Below are 19,622 nucleotides of genomic sequence, written 5' to 3'. Positions count from 1 at the left end.
CTTACAGTGATAGACCTGAGTGCGTGTGTGTGAGTGTGTGGGTGTGTGTGGTGTATTCATTTATACATCAAGGGTAAGTAGAAAATGCAGGTAATGCTTTGTATACACCTACTTATTAGCATCACAGATGTTAAAATAGGGTCCGGTTTCTATTACCACAAACCAACCAACAATAGGTAATGTGTATGCGTCGTTTCGGCTGCATGAGTCTAACATGTGATTGAGGCATGAATTATTAATTGATGTTTGTCAAAAATGAGGTTTGCCGCTAATCCGTTGCATCGCCTGAAAGACACAGTATTGACCGCCTCGTGGTTGACTTTGTCTTGTCCACAGAACATTTCGATCGGTACCAGGACCATGCGTGGTTATTGCCCAGGCAGCTTTTGTCCTTCTTCGGCGCTTCTCGTTTGAATGTACTTGGGCATTTCAGTATGCGTCACTTTATAAATGGACTCTTTCGCAAGCCGCACCTTTAATTTTGCCGTCGTACCCACCCGGGGCAAGTTTCAACGATGTCTTTTAGGAACCTTCTGTTTACAGTGAGTGATAGACTTGTGTGTGTGTGTGTGTGTGTGTGTGTGTGTGTGTGTGTGTGTGTGTGTGTGTGTGCGTGTGTGTGTGTGTGTGTGTGTGTGCGTGCGTGCGTGCGTGCGTGCGTGTGGGTGTGTGAGTGTGTGTGTGTGTGTACCACATGTTTTATACTTGATTAGCACACCAATATTTGCGACAATCCTAATTAAAGCATTAATTCCCATGTCATTTCATTTAGACTTTATGTTATTTGTAATAGTTCACTTGACTATCTCGAACACCTTTCGGATTAATGATTTCTTTACCAGGGATCACGTGACCGCCGGTCAAATAAGGGTACCCCCAAAATCAACCTGACAAAAACGTGAGGTACCAATTAAAAAGTCGTAATAGGCATATTTTGGCATAAGAAGTTTAAATCAAATGACACGGGAATTATTTTTTTAATTGGGGTGCGAAATTTGTTGCAATTATGTTTTTGCTACATGCCAAAATGGATTGGACATTTCATATTTGTACGCAAGGAAAGTGTGGATAAGTTAGGAATCCATTTGTTAACTGGTCACTTTACTTTCAATCGGGATTCAGGCAATGGGCTCCGTGGTAGGAAATTAATATATGGACTCAAAGAAAAAGTCCAATTATATTTGGCTAAGAGATATGTAAACACTTGTTGGTTGTTGTTTTGGCCTCTGCAGGGAACGGCTTTTAGACGAATCTGTAATTCCCAAATTTTGCATTACTTGCAAAATGCTTTTTGTTTTGATAGCTCAATTCCGTTTGGTGCAAATTAACACACAATATTACTGTTTTGCCAACACTCAGCGTGAATGTATTTCATTATAAAGCTGATTTCTCTTCTGTAAAGGACTGATAAACGCCAACGCGTCGAATGGCGGTCAAAGTGAAGCTAAAACAATGTCATTTTAAAATAAAACTTTCACTCATGGCTTTTACAAACGCTTTCCCGTTCAAAATGCTAAAATAAAAGAGATGTTTTTTTCATGTAAAATTAGAATGACTGTAAAGCAGAAAGAAATGACACAATTTCAAAATCAAATGAAAACAAATTGAAAAGTCTTTATTTTTATACACTGTTTGTTAACATCACATTTTTGTAACCGGCTTCGGAATTAACTACTATAGAAAAACAACAACACCATAAAAAACAAGTCGCGTAAGGCGAAATTACTTTTTTTAGTCAAGCTGTCGAACTCACGGGATGAAACTGAACGCACTGTATTTATTCACTAAGACAGAACAGCTTCGTCAATCCCCGCGTGAAGGAAATCACTCACTTTCCACGTGCAAAACGTAGTGATATTGACACGCCAGATTAGCGCGGTAGCGTATTGTGCTAAGCAGGAAAAACGCGGTTTTCTGTATTCTTGTTAACTTTCTGAGCTTGGTTTGAATACAACCTATCATATCTATATGTTTGTGGAATCAGGAAATGATCACGAATAAGATGACATCATTTTTGGATCGATTTTTTACATTTTAATCGTAAGACTAATTATTCTATTTTCGTTAATTGTGATCACATTTTAAGAGTAAACATGACATATGTATTATATTTTTAGATTCAGAATGTGATGAAGAATACGTGTGTGTGTGTGTGTGTGTGTGTGTGTGTGTGTGTGTGTCTGTCTGTCTGTTTGTCTGTCTGTCTGTGGCTGCGTATGTCCGTGTTTACGTACCCATCACAGCTGATAAAATGCAAACCCTATTCCAAAATAGATCGTGGCGATAACAAATTTGTATTTAAAAAGCGCGTGTTCCTCATTACAGGGTGCGCGTCAACGTGATCGGCAGGGCGTGATTATGCGTTGTGGACCGAGCGTTAGTTAGTCCAGTTTGCTCTCATGAAAATTCTAAAATGGACTTTGAGACACACACTTAGCCTACCTCTTTCTCTGTTTACAATATCTTTCGTCAAATGTTATTTCTAAATGTCATGTCTCCATTACCTTAGCCGTGCATCGTTTCACATGTGAACACAACAGGAATGGCAATTACTGCGGATGCAAGCAGACCAGGTATTTTTGCACGTGCATTTCTGGCAATATTTTGATGAAAACTAACGCCCCGAATTCACTCGAGATGATATCAATATTGAATCGCGCGACTGATTAAAAAAAATTAACACGGTTCTCTGGATTTTCTTCGTGTATTTGCAAAATTACCTTTGAGGTTTAAAAAGAGAAGAGTATATTTATCTGTGGCCTAAAATGTGTCAACCTTTTAGTGGCACCAAATGTCATCGACATTTCTCTGGCATAAATATCAGTGGTAACGAACAGGCTCGTTTAGACTGGAATACCCTATGTCTGTGTCTGTTCTGTGCACACAAAAAGTATATTATGAAGCTCCGATTCTTGTCTGTTTAGCATGTGAGCAGGTTCTGATTGGAGACATGATATGAGAAATTCATACAGGGAAAAACAAATAGAAGAGAACACCTAAGGCATCATGTATTATTCTTTTCTTTTCCGGAATAAAAAAAATCGCGTGAAGGGGAATGAATATTGTTAGTCAATCCGTCAAACCCACAGAATGATACAGGCCTTAAACAGCGTGAGGAGTTGAAGGCGTCAAACGAATCTGTTGCTGCAAGCTTTTCCAATGGATAGCATCTCGAATTTTCTTGAACAAATTTCCCACGGAAAATAAATATACCGAGAAGAAGAAGAAGAAGAAGAAGAAGAAGAAGAAGAACTAAAAACAACAAACACAACAAAATCAACAACAACAACAGAAGTTCATCTGTGGAGTGGTACGTACCAAACAGGAATCACAGAGAAAAAGAACAGAAACAATGTTTGCATTGTGATAAAGCAAAAATAATAGAGACAAAAAAAGAAAACATACCGAACACAGCATGGCCAGACTTCACTTCGTTTTTCAAAGGTTCACCTACTTTTTCCTATTCGTGTATTTCACCGTGAACAGGTGTGAATGTCAAACTTTGCCCAATTATAGCAAAATTGCGTTCTACAAGCTCCATTCCGACTTATTTGGAACTGGCTACAACCGGAATGTCAGGCCGACCCTTGACTCGTCACAGATCACAGTGGTGAATGTACAGCTCAACGTGGTCAGCCTCCGTGACGTCGACATGAAGGAACAGCAGATGAAAATGATGGTTCTCTTGGAGTTCCAGTGGACGGTGAGTATGACGTTTGTTTGAAAGGTTCAATACTCGTACAGTGTTCTAGATGGTCGAACGTGTAACAAAGACCTGCACGTGTACGTGTAGATATTGTGTCACCCGTGACTCTCTTATTTTCTCCAATGTTCCAAATCATACGTTGTTTTGCTCCTACCAAGACTGCAGTTCTTGGAAAACGCGTGACGTAAAAACTAGATTTGATGACGTTACCCTTACACGTTCCCGTACACGTGCTGAAAAGTGCCACATCTAGATCTTTGGAAAAAAAACTATGTCAGGATTTCAAGCGTTGTGGAAGAGTTTCGCCCCGCTACCAAAACCTCTCACACTGAACAGAAAATACATTGTCGACCAGTTCAAGCATGGGTCGCATCGAATAACGGACTCTGGTGTGTATTTTATGACATGCTCATTACATTCGATATGATGCTTTTTTCTTTCGAAAATCTGCGCAAATGAGCCATGATTGGTGCGGTGATTGCAAAAGCTCGCTACTAACCAAGCCGAACTAAACTTGGCCAAAAATGTATTGCAACAAATTTCGCACGCTAAGAAAAGCATTAAAACACAATTTATTTGTGTTGACCTTTAAATGCTGGAAGTGGTAATTATGTCAGCTGTTCATACCATTTGTCCGATTGATGGTACTTTGTATCTAGGTATTCCGTGACAGCCTGTCAAACAAGATCACCCCTAAAATCGACCTGACAATAACCATAGCCCCGTATTTTAACATCTGTAAAATATCAGAATATGCACACACCACATACTTCTGACTACAATTGGAAAGGCCATTCAATTTCCTGTTCAGAGCATTAGGGTTAACCCTAAGCTTAACCCTATGCATTGTGTTTTATGCACCCTACATCTCTAGTCTTTATGTAACCTTTTGTCAAAGGCGATGCTGTATGTGTCAACCGTTTCAGAGGCCAAAAAAAGCACTTTTTGCGGCCTTTTTTGAGGGGGTCCTCCACTGAAAGAGCCATATATGCTCAAGTTCTCAATGCATTGCTTTGGAAGTTTCAGAAGTTATGACCAATAGGCTGACCTAAATCTGTCTTGCTTTTTGCCAATGTGTATACTAAGTGTGTCGTATTACATAACTTTTCCGAAAGAACTAAACAAATATTCATATTAAATCAGGGTTTTCGGCAAAAACATCGCGACATTGCATGCTAAGCAAAAATTGGTTGAGGCAATAGGTGCCTAAGTTTCAGGCAGATCCGAGTGCTGGTTTATATTTGCTGGAGATGGGAACGCGCTTGACAAATTATCGATCACTGTCCTTGGTACTGTGTACACTAGCCGTGGAGATGTATAGTCCCTGGACTGTGCTTTCTTCGATGCGGGTCACACCGAGCACCGTGCTCTGGGTAAAAATAACCACATCCAAGTAAGCACAGGCCAAGGACTGTAAATCTCCACGGCTACTGTACTCAGTACCAATGACGTTGGTCGATAATTTGTCATGCCCGTTCTCATCTCCAAGCTGAAAGCCTACATTTGGGATACAATTTTCATCAGTATAAAAACTTAGTTGCACGATTTTGTCATGGATCAAAGTTTGTTCATTTACATTGAACCCTTCGAGTTTACTTTGAACAGGAATACAGTTATTCTAGCGGTTCAATCACATTCGATTACTCTTTCAATAAAGTCAGTTTGTTTGTTTGTTTGTTTGCTTAACGCCCAGCCGACCACGAAGGGCCATATCAGGGCGGTGCTGCTTTGACATATAACGTGCGCCACACACAAGACAGAAGTCGCAGCACAGGCTTCATGTCTCACCCAGTCACATTATTCTGACACCGGACCAACCAGTCCTAGCGCTAAGATAAAGTCAGGGTTACTTGACGTTTTGGTGCGAGTGTATTTGGTGTTGTAATTGTTTAGTATTGTAAGACGCTTGGAATGATATGATTTGCGCAAAAGAATATCTTTATTATCATTATAATGATGATTTTATCTTATATTTTCTTATGTTTTCTTAATTTATTATCTTCTCTCGTCTCATCTCATCTCATCTAATCTCATCTCATTTCATCTCATTTCATCTAATCTAATATTATTTCATTTAATCTCATCTCATCTCATCTCATTTCGTCTCATCTGAGGAGGACTGGGTGGCCGAGTGGTAACGCACTTGCGCTCGGAAGCGAGAGGTTGCGAGTTCGACCCTGGGTCAGGGCGTTAGCAATTTTCTCCCCCCTTTCCTAACCTAGGTGGTGGGTTTAAGTGCTAGTCTTTCGGATGAGACGAAAAACCGAGGTCCCTTCGTGTACACTACATTGGGGTGTGCACGTTAAAGACCCCACGATTGACAAAAGGGTCTTTCCTGGCAAAATTGTATTGGCATAGATAAAAATGTCCACCAAAATACCCGTGTGACTTGGAATAATAGGCCGTGAAAAGTAGGATATGCGCCGAAATGGCTGCGATCTGCTGGCCGATGTGAATGCGTGATGTATTGTGTAAAATAATTCCATCTCACACGGCGTAAATAAATCCCTGCGCGATATAAATTGCATAAAATAAAAAAAATAAAAATAAAAATAAAAAAAATCCCTGCGCTTAGAACTGTACCCACGGAATACGCGCGATATAAGCCTCATATTGATTGTATAGAAGTGTTGTTGTTTTGTGTTGTTGTTGTTTTCTAATGGAAAACCGCTACCCATTGGGAACTCTGTATATACATTCTTTACTTGATCTTGTATTTGAACCCTCTTTACAAACTTTACCCTTGTTTTTTCTGCTGTCTTTTTGTAGCGCAATTCTTCTCAGACCAGCCCGCAGATACACCCTCCCCCTGGCCATTTTCTTGTTCCTGATCCTGATAGGATATGTACAGGGCCAGAATTGGGTGTTTCTATGGAAAAGCAGTAGTTCTCTGTCGCAAACTTGCTTTCTTATGTGAATCTTCTGTGTTACCATTTGTGATTTTAACTTCCCTTAAATCACCAGCCCGTGTTCCGTTATCATTGTTCGTTTTTTGTTGTGTTACCTTCAGCTTTAAAAACTGGTCGGCTTTATTAACCAACACTAAGTTGTCAAAAACAAATAACGTTGATTTGAATGACCCGCAGTCAAGTCCTTCTGTAACCCCGTTTGCACAGTCGACGTTGTATTTATCAGGTGACGTAGGTCCTGAACACGAGCATGAAATCAGTGTTGTGCACATTAATGTCAGAAGCCTTAGGAATAAAATTAATTTATTGCAGCCCGAAGTTCAACGGCACGATGTCTTAACACTTTCGGAGACATGGTTAGCGCATTCTGATGATAACTCCTCATTATTGATTCCAAATTTCAGTCCCCCTGTTCGACTTGACCGTCCAGACCATCCTTATGGCGGAGTAGCAATCTATGTAAATAATTATTTGTATTATAAACCCCGTCCTGAGTTTAACGTCGTCGGCCTAGAAGCCGTGTTGGTCGAGATAAAATTGAATAAAGAAAGTATTTTGATAGGTTCATTTTACCGTCCACCGAATGGGAATGCTCAATATGGGGAATTAGTAGACGAAAGTTTAAGAAAAGTAAATAGTCAAGTATTGAAGTTTGTGATCTGTGGTGACTTTAACGTTGATTTTATAAGTTCTCCCTCTCACAATTTTTTCCATATGTTGCATTCATATCAGCTCTGTCAACTTGTCAATGTTCCGACACGTGTAACTGAAACAAATAGTACCTGCATAGACCTTATAATTACACAAACGCCACAAATAATTAAATCTGTAGATGTTTTGCCACCAGTTTGCAGCGATCATAGCGTACCACGGGCGATATTAAAAAGTACTGTAAATGTGAGTAACTCCTTTAAACGAACTATTTTCAATTACGATAAATTGAATATAGAAGGGTTTTGTAACGCTCTTTCACAGGCTGATTGGACAGGTATAGTGACGAATGAAATGTTTAATGATAGTATTGATGTTTTTAGTACAACTTTTATGAATGTTGCAAAGCAGTTCATGCCTGTTAAAGAAGTTACTGTACGCCCTAAAGACGCACTCTGGATTACCCCAGAAATCTTAAAGTTAATCGACGAGAGAGATCAAACTCACCTGAGAGCAAAAACGAGTAACTCTTTAGAAGATTGGCTGAGCTATCGTCAGACGCGTAATCGTGTTACAGCAGCTAAGCGAGACAGAGTCCAGCAATTCTATATTGAGTTAGACGAACGCATTTCCGACCAAGGTTCCTTTGGTACTAAAAAGTGGTGGCAGTTGGTAAAGTCATTCATGGACAAGAAAGGACTTGGTGTTGATGAAATTCCTCCGATTAATTTTGAAGGCAAGATTTACCAGTCAAACCAGGAAAAAGCTAACGTTCTGAACAATTTTTTCATTCAAAATCCCGTTCTTAAAACGCCAGACGACAATTTGCCTCAAGCTGATTTTTTCGACAGCGAACTTAATGATATTTATCTTACAGTCGACGAGGTTAAAGAGGTTATTAAAGGCCTTGATAAAGGTAAAGCCACTGGTCCGGATCTTATTCACAATAGACTTCTAGTTGCTGCTGTTGACGCCATAGCAGAACCCCTGACATATTTGTTTTATAGAAGCCTTAGAGAAGGTATATATCCTAGTTTGTGGAAAACGGCTCATGTCACTCCTGTTTACAAAGCCGGCCCAGCAGATTGTTGTAACAATTATCGACCAATTTCATTATTAAGTTGTGTTGGGAAGGTAATGGAGCGCTGTGTCCACAGCCATGTTTACACCTTTTTACAGCGAAATGATATATTAACACCGGCACAGTCAGGATTTATTCCTGGTGACTCTACCATTTGTCAACTGGCTTCTATCTATGACGAGTTCTGTTTAAATTACGATATGGGAATTACCACTCAAGCTGTTTTTTGTGATGTGTCAAAGGCATTTGAAAAAGTCTGGCACAAAGGGTTGTTATATAAACTGGAACTAGTAGGAATTAGAGGACAATTGTTGAAATGGTTTCACGATTATTTAACAAATCGCCACCAGGCGGTTGTTATTAAGGGTGCTAAGTCTGCATTAAAATGTATCCCGGCAGGTGTTCCACAATGTTCTGTTCTAGGCCCTTTGTTATTCCTGATATATATTAACGACATTGTGAATGATACTGAATCTGTTATAAAGTTGTTTGCTGATGACACGAGCATGTCTATGTCCTTAGAAGATCCAACTAGACGAGCGCAGATTTTGAACGCAGACCTAAATAAAATTAATACCTGGGCAAAACAGTGGAAAGTTAAATTTAACGAAGCAAAAACGGAACTGTTAGACATAAAACGTGATAATATACCAACCGAACCAATCATTTTTAATAATATTGTTTTGGAAAACGTGAACCAACATAAACATCTTGGCGTAATCTTGCAGAATAATTGTAAGTGGAACTTCCAAGTGAGAAGCATCGTAAAAAAGGTCACCTTATTAATTAATTGTTTAAGATATCATAAATATAGATTAAATCGTAAAAGTCTGGAAACTATGTATAAATCTTTCGTTCTTCCACATTTTTACTACGCAGACATCCTATGGGACAACTGCACCGAGTACTGGTCAACTGCACTGGAAAAATTACATTTGGAAGCCATTCGGACTATAATCGGTGGTGTGCGCGGCACCAGCCACGAAAAACTGTATAAAGAAAGCGGATTTTGTAACCTAAAAGAAAGACGGAGCAGACACAAACTGATTATATATTACAAGATGGTATATGGCAAATGCCCTCATTACTTATCACATCTTTTGCCACCTTTAACTTCTGATGTTAACCCCTATCATCATAGAAGACCATTAGAAAGAAGAGTCCCCATGTGCAAAACTGAATTACACCGTCGATCTTTTATACCATCTACTACTGTCCTGTGGAACACCTTGCCAGACAACATCAAAACAACTAACTCAATCAGCTATTTCAAACGCTATTTATCTACTCCTGATTATAACGTACCTGCCTATTATTACTGTGGTAAAAGACTGGAAGAGATTCATCACTGCAGAATGCGCCTAAACATGAGTAATTTGAATTCTGACCTGTGTAAACGCCACTTACAGGGAAACCCACAGTGCGCTTGCGGCTACCTGAACGAAACAGCTGACCATTATTTGACACACTGTCCTTTGTACGTAGATGCTCGCCTGTCTACGATAAACGCACTTCCTGTAAATTACAGACATGTTGAAATATTGTTAAATGGTAGCGAAAACCTTTCTCTTTGCACCAACAAGCTTATTTTTGAAAGTGTCCAATCGTTTATCCATGAATCTGGTCGGTTTTACATTTAGTCAAGTTTTGATTATTGATTTGACTCAGTACCCATTTTCATGCCAACAACCCTTATTTTATATGCCTTTTTCAAATATATATTTAGCGAGCTACTGCTTATTTGCCACAGGATTATGGTTTGTAATGTACTATGTATATTCTTTTTTGTATGCGCTAACCACCTTCATCTTTTATATGTACCTACCGTTCTTTCCTCCCACCTCCACCCTCCCCCCTCTTCCTCCTACTAGCTTTTTCTTATTCTTTCTGATTTACTTTTACTATGCTTTTCATCTAGATAGTTCCACAATTTTTTAGTAATGCTTGTCCGACATCATATTTGTGTTATTTTACTACTACGTAGGGCGCGTAATATAAGCGTTCGCTTGAGTTCGTGTCCCTATTGTTTATCGTTGTATTATTGTATCATGTTTGATTTAATAAAACATTGTTTAAACAAAAAACAAAAAAACCCTAAAAATATTGATTGATTGATTGATCATCTCAGCTCATTGTTATCTCATCTCATCTCATTTCATCTAATCTCATTTCATCTCGTCTCATCTAATCTCATATAATCTCATTTCATTTCATCGTATCTCATCTCATCTCATCTAATATCTTTTTATCTCATCTCATCTCATCTCATCTCTTCTTGTCTTAACTGTGTGCACAGGATGAGCTGCTGCAGTGGCAAACGCATAACTACGAGCAAGTGGAGACAATCTTCATCCCGCAGAAACAAATATGGGTCCCCGATCTCACAGTGGATCAGTACCTCGGAGAAACCTATCTCAAAATGGGTCAGTTCCCAAAGCATGTTGAATGGCATGCATTTTTTTTCTCCGGCATAATTGTAAATATGGCCAGAAAAGTTTAAGGCAGTTTTAGGTAGTTCGGGCCGTTGTTGTTGTTAGTTTTTTTTTCTGGTTTTTTTCTTTGCTTTTGTGAGGTGTTTATTTATCTTAATGTCATATAATTTTTTTTATAATAAAAAAAATGCAAGTTAAGTAATTCACATTTGTTTTGTTGGTGATTTTAACAAACATTTATTCAAGTGCAACTTATCGTGAAATATCTTCGTCTATCTGACTATCCCTCTGACTGTCTCTGTGACCATCTGTCTTTCTGTCTATTCTTCTGACTTGTTCCTCTGGCCATCTGTACGTCTATCCATCGGTTCCTTTTTCTCCCTATCTGCCTGTCTGCCCACCCTTTTGCCCATCTGTCTGTCCGTCTATCCACCTATCACTCTGTGTCTGTCTGTCTTCCTGCCTTTATATGTATCCATCTATCCATCTGTCAATCTGTGTCTGTCTGCCTTTATACGAATCCATATATCCATCTGTCAATCTGTGTCTGTCTGTCTGCCTGCCTTTATACGTATCCATCTATCCATCTGTCAATCTGTGTCTGTCTGTCTGCCTGCCTTTATACTTCTCCATCTATCCATCTGTCAATCTGTGTCTGTCTGTCTGCCTGCCTTTATACGTATCCATCTGTCACTCTGTGTCTGTCTGTCTGCCTGATCTATCCGTCTATCTATCTGCCCCTTCTATACGTCTGTCCCTCTGTTTATCTGTATGTCTGTCCACAGGTGACGACAGCCTGCTTCTCAAGGTGGTGAGTGAAGGTAAGGTCAAGTGGAGTCCAGGTCTCACGCTGCAGACTTCCTGTGTCGTCAACATTATGTACTACCCCTTTGACCAACAGGTGCGGGCACGGAAGTTTTTATTTGCTTTCATCATCATCATCATCATCATCATCATCATCATCATCATCATCATCATCATCATCATCATCATCATCATCATCATCATCATCATCATCATCATCATCATCATCATCAGCATAAGCATCAGCATCATCATCACCATCATCATCATCATCATCATCATCATCAGCATCAGCATCAGCATCAGCATCAGCATCATCATCTTTATCATCATTGTAATTATCATCACCATCTTCTTCTTCTTCTTCGTTCATGGAATGATGGGCTGCAACTCCCACAAACTTTCGTGTTTATGTGATTTGCACGATTTGGGTTTTACATTTAGGGCCGTTTCATTTACGCAGCCATAATCCTATTCTAGGGGATGCTTGCAGTGTGTTCTCATGATTGTAACCCACCGAAAATGAAACCACGGTCGGAGACACACCTCTCGCCAGTGATCCCCCCCCCCCAATCATGTACGTTTGTTTGCCACAGTTTTTCCAAAGAAAAACCGGTCTTTCACAACCAATCAAAATTTGACAGAACTGTTTCCGAATGTCGTCTATTGGCTGGGTACAATTGGATGAGTTTACTGTTAGCAAATGATAACAGACGTGTCCAGAAAAATATATAGATCAACGTGAGCCGGCAGGCGAATGTTGATGAATTTTTGAGGCATTTCTGTTATAATTTGCTAACAGTCAGTATATTAAAAACAAAGGTGTTATTACTTAGGTGGAACTTAGACGCTTACAATTTTAACATTCTAATGGCACAATCTCCCACGACTTTCCTTTGGTCCCAACAGGTGTGCGACTGGAAACTCTACCCCTTGATGAGCGACACGAGACAGCTGGTGTTGCAGCCGCTTGGGGTGGACGGGGTCTACGGGCAGGGCGCTCAGCAGAACGCAGAGTGGGAAATCGTCAGCGTTGTCGACGAAACATGCGACTTCAACATCTCCAGTGGATCGAAAAGTGACACCATGAGCTGCATCAGATACAGGTAAGTTGTTTTTTGTCGGTGTAACAGAAGGAGCTAGCTAATAGATGCTATTGCGAAGGATTAAAACATTTTTTTCTAAGATCTCGACGGCAGTATTGATCAAGAAATTACAGAAAAAGAACTCCTTATTGCACTTAAGGGAATGCGAAGTAATTCTGCTCCAGGATTGGATGGAATAACAACCAATTTCATAAAGTTCTTTTGGAGTAATATAAACAAAATGTTATTATCCTCTTTTTGGTCAGCCTTTGAAAAAGGGGAACTATCTGTATCCCAGAAGCGAGCAGCAATCACACTGATACACAAAGGAAAGGGGTTGAAACGAGAGCACCTAAATAACTGGCGTCCTATATCTGTAACGAACACCGACTATAAACTATTAGCGAAATGCCTTGCAAACAGATTAAATCAAGTCGTCAATTACTTAATAAGTGAAGATCAAGTTGGGTTTTTAAAAAAAAGAAATTCCAGTACTGTTATTAGAATGATTGATGACGTCATTGAATATATGAATAACAGTAATCAACCAGGTATTTTAATGGCGCTGGACTACAGAGCTGCTTTTGACACGATATCTAAAGAATATATGCTCTGGGCGTTCCAAAAGTTCGGATTTGGTAAACATTTTATTAGGCCAAAAAAAAAAAATTGTCTGTTTAGGGTAACATGACCAAAAAAAGTAGGGTCGGTAGGTAGGTAGGTTTTTTTTTTTTTTTTTTTGTGTGTGTGTGTGTGTGTGTAAATGAAACGCCAAATGTCTCTTTTTAGCATTTTTACCTCTTTTTTTTCTTTTTTTTTTTGAAATCAAAAAAAAGTTTTTGGGTCGGCGCCAAATCGATAGGGTCGGTCGGGTTACCCTAAACAGACAATTTTTTTTTTTGGCCTTAGGTGGGTCGATACTTTAACAAAAAATACAGAGAGTAGTATTAATTACATGGGATGGATCTCGAGTCCATTCCCATGTGATGCTGGAATAAGACAAGGATGTCCATTTTCGCCATTAGCCTTTGTTCTGGCCCTCGAAGTGTTAGCAATCAAAATCCGTGCAGATCAAAATGTTACAGGGATTAAACTGCCAAGGAATTCTGATAGACATGGTGAAATTCTTAAACTACTTATGTATGCTGACGACATTAGTTTCTTCCTACAAGATGAGAAAGACCTAAGAAACGTGTTACATCTTATAACTCAGTTTTCAAAATTTTCAGGGTTAGCAATGAATGATCAAAAGACAGAAGCAATGTGGCTTGGTATAAATAAATGTTCTGCTGACCGACCATGTAATATTATTTGGAAAAAACAAATCAAAATCTTAGGAATTCATTTCAACAACTCTGTCCCAGCCTCCAACATAGAAGAAAACTGGGAACCTAAACTACATAAAGTAAATTCATTAATAGCAACATGGTCGAAAAGAAACCTAAGTATAATGGGGAAAATTTGTATAGTCAAAACATTAATGTTGTCACAGTTTACTTACGCACTGCAATCTCTATGTGCCACAGAAAACTTCCTCAATAAGCTAAATTCATCTCTATTCCGATTTATCTGGAAGAAAAAATATTCAAACAAAAGAGCTTATGAAAAAGTTAATAGAAAAGTAATGTGCCAAGAGACAAATCTTGGAGGTCTGAAAATGATTAATGTCAAAGCTGTACAAACATCATTTCTAATTTCATGGATTATGAGGCTGCTGGACGGAAGTAACGCAAAGTGGCAACAGATTCCATTAGCATCATTTTTAAATCTGGGCGAACGCTTATGCTGTCTGCGCTCAAATGTGAGTGCAGAACATTTTAAAGGACTAGGTGCCATAAAGCAATATTTCTGGAAACAAGCTTTTATCACCTGGCTAAACAATAAACACAAGATCAAAGAAATAAGCAGTAATGAACAGCAGATAAGTGTACGCAATCAAACCTTATGGAATAATACAAATATAAGGTACAGGAAGCAAACACTATACATGAATGACTGGATAAAGGCTAAAATATGCGATGTTAAAGATGTTTTTAACGATAACGACATGTACTCTTTTGAGGAAATATGTGAACGAACTGGATATAAACAGTCTCGCCTATTTGAATATAATGCAATACAGACTGCCATTAAAGCTCTATTATTGCGTGATACGGGTCAGGCCCGTTTTGATCATATGCCATTTATACAATTATCTCCACGCCAAATCCGCCTAAAGATGTTAAATTATGAGATAAAGGAGCCAAGCTCAGCTGGATTTTGGTCGAACAAATTAAATATTACATTAGAAGATAAACACTGGAAATTAGCTAACGAATGCTCGACAGAAACCCGTCTTCGTCTATTGCATTGGAAAATTTTACACAATATATATCCCACCAATATTTTGCTACATAAGATGGGAATTCGTCAAACAAATCTCTGTCAGTATTGTAACGAAACCGACTTCATCGAGCACTTTTTTTGGCAGTGTAGAGCAGTGCAACCCATATGGCAGGAATGTCAAGGGTACATATTTAAATATACAGGCAAAAATATAAAGTTAAGCTGCGAAGAGGCTCTTTTTGGGTATTTCACACGTGATATCCCCAGAGAGAAAACCTTCATAATTAATCACCTTATATTGATATCGAAAATGTGCGTAAGCCAGTTTAAGTACGGAAATCCAAAAACTAACATGAAGATCTTATTTCAGAACCAAGCTCGACTTCGAAATCTCTAGTAAAATTGAACTGTGTATAAGAATATAGATAACTAGTAGTATTGTGCTGTTAATGTAAAGTTATTTATATATGCGCTGTATGATGCTGTGCTGAAAACTAGTACTGTAATTGGATTAATTAACTTGTTATGTATTGTCCCGCTGAAAATGTATTATATAACAGAATTATGGGAACAACAACAACAACAACACACACACACACACACACACACGCACACACACACACACACATATGCACATACACGCAAACATTAGTTAAATTGTTGTTGAATTAAAAAGTAATTTAATGGAAATGTAACCTGTAATGTAAAAGAAAACAAAAGTAAAATTTCATTGAAAAAAAAAAAAGACCAATGAAGAAGGATATGCTCACCGCCCAAAAAGAAAGAAAAAAAAAAGAAAAAAAAAAAGACGAAAGAGGCAAAAAAGATGGGTTGAAGCAGCCTTGCATGCAACTGAGGTCAAAAAAAAAAAAAAAAAAAAAAAATAAAAAAAAAAAAAAATAAAAAAGATCTCGACGACAGCATTCGTATATGGTAACTGAGACAGTGAGGGGATTGTCCGTTGAAAGAGACGAGAAACAGGAGACTGAACTAGTTTATGTGTCAATGACGAAAATATCGACAGTGACAACGACGAGCACGTCAATGATGTGGCGACGACGACGACGATGATGATTATAACGATGACTGCTTTCAGAAACTAAAACTATGGGTCAATCAATCAATCAATATGAGGCTTATATCGCGCGTATTCCGTGGGTACGGTTCTAAGCGCAGGGATTTATTTTTTAATTTTTTTAATTTTTGTTTTATGCAATTTATATCGCGCACATATTCAAGGCGCAGGGATTTATTTATGCCGTGTGAGATGGAATTTTTTTTACACAATACATCACGCATTCACATCGGCCAGCAGATCGCAGCCATTTCGGCGCATATCCTACTTTTCACGGCCTATTATTCCAAGTCACACGGGTATTTTGGTGGACATTTTTATCTATGCCTATACAATTTTGCCAGGAAAGACCCTTTTGTCAATCGTGGGATCTTTAACGTGCACACCCCAATGTAGTGTACACGAAGGGACCTCGGTTTTTCGTCTCATCCGAAAGACTAGCACTTGAACCCACCACCTAGGTTAGGAAAGGGGGGAGAAAATTGCTAACGCCCTGACCCAGGGTACCGTTAAGACGGCCGATACCAGGTCCTTAAAAATATCATGTCAGGCCCTTTAACATATGTTTACCTGTTCTTCTCACAGCTTCACGTTGCAGAGGAGGTCCATATTCCTGTCGCTGGCGTTGGTGACACCGACGTTGCTGCTGGCCTTGCTGTCCGCGCTGGTGTTCTCACTGCCCGCAGAGAGCGGCGAGAAGGTGTCCTTGGGCATGACCTTGATGTTGACCTTCATCTTCCTCCTGTCTATTCTGATGGAGGTCCTGCCCCGGTCTTCGCTGCAGACTTCTATCTTCATGGTCTACCTCGTGCTGCTGTGCGCATGCTCCGCGCTCTCCGTGATCCTCACCGTCCTGGTGCTCTCCCTTCACCACAGGTCCGATTCTCTCCCTTTGCCCAAGAGTGCTCGCTTCTTCTTTCAGCTTTTTTCCGGCAGAGGGGGGTTGAAAAAAGGCGATTTAGTCTTGCGTAAAACGTCTGTCGCTCCTGTTGTATTTGTAAAAGAAAGCTGTGAAAAGGGTTCTGCAGGAAAACATGACACGAGGGATGAGATTGTAGGTAATGATCGACTGGAAGAGGTCGTTGAGAGGTCAGGGTCAGCGGAAATAACGTGGCGTGACGTAGCTGCTGCTTGCGACTACCTGTTTTCACGCCTGTTCCTGGTGGTCATCATCCTAGCCACTGCCAGCTTCTTTGTCATCATGACCTGGTCACAGTGAAGCCCGCAAAGAAATAGGCAGAAGCAAGCACACAAGGAACATAATAGAGATGTCGCAATACTTTAGGCTTCCCCAGCCTGATGTTTAGATGGCATTGCGAATTCTCGCCACCTGGTCTTTATTCACAAGACGAGGAGGTTCAACTAAACTTGGCAAATAAAACTTAATATGCCAGTAAAGGCCGTTTACTTAACCTTCAGGATCACGTTTTGGATTAAATATTTATTTTACAGGGATCACGTGACCGCCGCTCAAGTAAGGGTACCCTCAAAATCGACCAGACAAAAACGGAAGGGCCGATTGTAAAATCAACAAAAAATCACAATAGGCAAAACTTTGCAACTTTGACCTACGGGCAGAAAGTCAAACCAATGATCTACCCTGAATAGACTGTTTTGTTTTGCTACCTTGCGTATTTCGCGTGCTATGCTATTCCTACTGAAGCAGGTGTCGATCACAGGAACGGTTAAAAACGGGACGTTTTGAGTCCATTTTTATGGGTATCATGTCAAAAAGCGCTACATTTTAGCAATGACTTGGTGGATTACTTTGAAACTTTCAGAATATATTACCAATATACTAGAAATACTTCGTGCGAACGCTTGGATCGTTACGGTTGTTTAATCATATGTGACGCAATGTTTCAGAAAATGTTGTTAAACTCGTCATAGGATTGTTCACTTGTGTAAAATTGTTTAATGACTCAGCATGTCTACAGATAAATGATTGATACAGATTTTGTGTGAGTTTCATTTGCGTGTAGCCACTGGCGTTAATTTGCTAGTCATGCAAACACATGAGAAAACAAGTCGCGTAAGGCGAAATTACTGCATTTAGTCAAGCTGTGGAACTCACAGAATGAAACTGAACGCACTGCATTTTTTCACAATGACCGTAGTCCGCCGCTAGTGCAAAAGGCAGTGAAAGTGACGAGCCTGTTTAGCGCGGTAGCGGTTGCGCTGTGCTGCATAGCATGCTTTACTGTACCTCTCTTCGTTTTAACTTTCTGAGCGTGTTTTTAATCCAAACATATCATATCTATATGTTTTTGGAATCAGGAACCGACAAGGAATAAGATGAAATTGTTTTTAAAACGATTTCGGAAATTTAATTTTAATCATAATCTTTAATTTTCAGAGCTTGTTTTTAATCCGAATATAACATATTTAGATCTTTTTGGAATCAGAACATGATGAAAAATAAAAGAAAAGTAATTTTGGATCGTTTTATAAAAAAATAATTTTAATTACAATTTTCAGATTTTTAATGACCAAAGTCATCAATTAATTTTTAAGCCTCCATGCTGAAATGCAATACCGAAGTCCGGCCTTCGTCGAAGATTGCTTGGCCAAAATTTCAATCGATTTGATTGAAAAATGAAGGTGTGACAGTGCCGCCTCAACTTTTACAAAAAGCCGGATATGACGTCATAAAAGACATTTATCGAAAAAATGAAAATAAATCTGGGAATATCATACCCAGGATATCTCATGTCAAATTTCATAAAGATTGGTCCAGTAGTTTACTCTGAATCGCTCTACACACACACACGCAGAGACACACACACACACACACACACACACACACACACACACACACACACACACACACACACACACGCCCACACACACACACCACGACCCTCGTCTCGATTCCCCCTCGTCACTTTCACTGCCTTTTGCACTAGCGGCCGACTACGGTCATTGTGAAAAAAATCAGTGCGTTCAGTGCGTTCAGTTTCATTCTGTGAGTTCCACAGCTTGACTAAAATAATGTAGTAATTTCGCCTTACGCGACCTGTTGACCGCTCTTGCGATCGACACCTGCATCAGTAGGAATAGCATAGCACACGACATACGCAAGGTAGCAAAACAAAACAATCTTTTCACGGTATATAATTGGTTTGACTTTCTTCCCGTGTGGCAAAGCTGCAAAGTTTTGCCTATTGTGATTTTTTGTCGATTTTTCATTCGGCCCTTCCGTTTTTGTCTGGCGATTTTGAGGGTACCCTTACTTGAGCGGCGGTCACGTGATCCCTGTAAAATAAATATTTAATCCAAAACGTGATCCTGAAGGTTAAGTAAACGGCCTTTACTAGCATATAAGTTTTATTGAAATGACACGGGAATTAATGCTTTAATTTGGGTTTGAAATTTGTTGCAATAATTGTTTGGCCAAGTTTATCTTTGCCTTTTAAAACGCGTGTAGATACTTAGATAGCCATTTTGAAGTATTTAAACATCGTGAGAGGTCAACGTCAAAATATAAAAGTACATGTACTATAACTTTGACCTCCTGTGCGTACCTAGTAAATTGTGTAGGCTTCACTGAGATC

The 19,622-nt window shown here is 39.3% G+C and overlaps 1 protein-coding gene across 1 annotated transcript; it reads left to right on the top strand.

The window, feature by feature from the left end:
- The first annotated feature begins 255 nt into the window (after positions 1-255).
- LOC138977805 (neuronal acetylcholine receptor subunit beta-3-like) lies at positions 256-17,287 on the top strand. Its single transcript, XM_070350412.1, has 6 exons — positions 256-260; positions 3,517-3,703; positions 10,644-10,770; positions 11,565-11,680; positions 12,493-12,689; positions 16,654-17,287. The coding sequence occupies exons 1-6, from the start codon at positions 256-258 to the stop codon at positions 17,285-17,287; spliced, it is 1,266 nt and encodes a 421-aa protein (XP_070206513.1).
- Positions 17,288-19,622: the final 2,335 nt, after the last annotated feature.

Source organism: Littorina saxatilis, linkage group LG10, assembly GCF_037325665.1.
Source record: "Littorina saxatilis isolate snail1 linkage group LG10, US_GU_Lsax_2.0, whole genome shotgun sequence".
Classification (NCBI taxonomy): domain Eukaryota; kingdom Metazoa; phylum Mollusca; class Gastropoda; order Littorinimorpha; family Littorinidae; genus Littorina; species Littorina saxatilis.
This window is presented reverse-complemented; position numbering and strand designations above follow the sequence as displayed.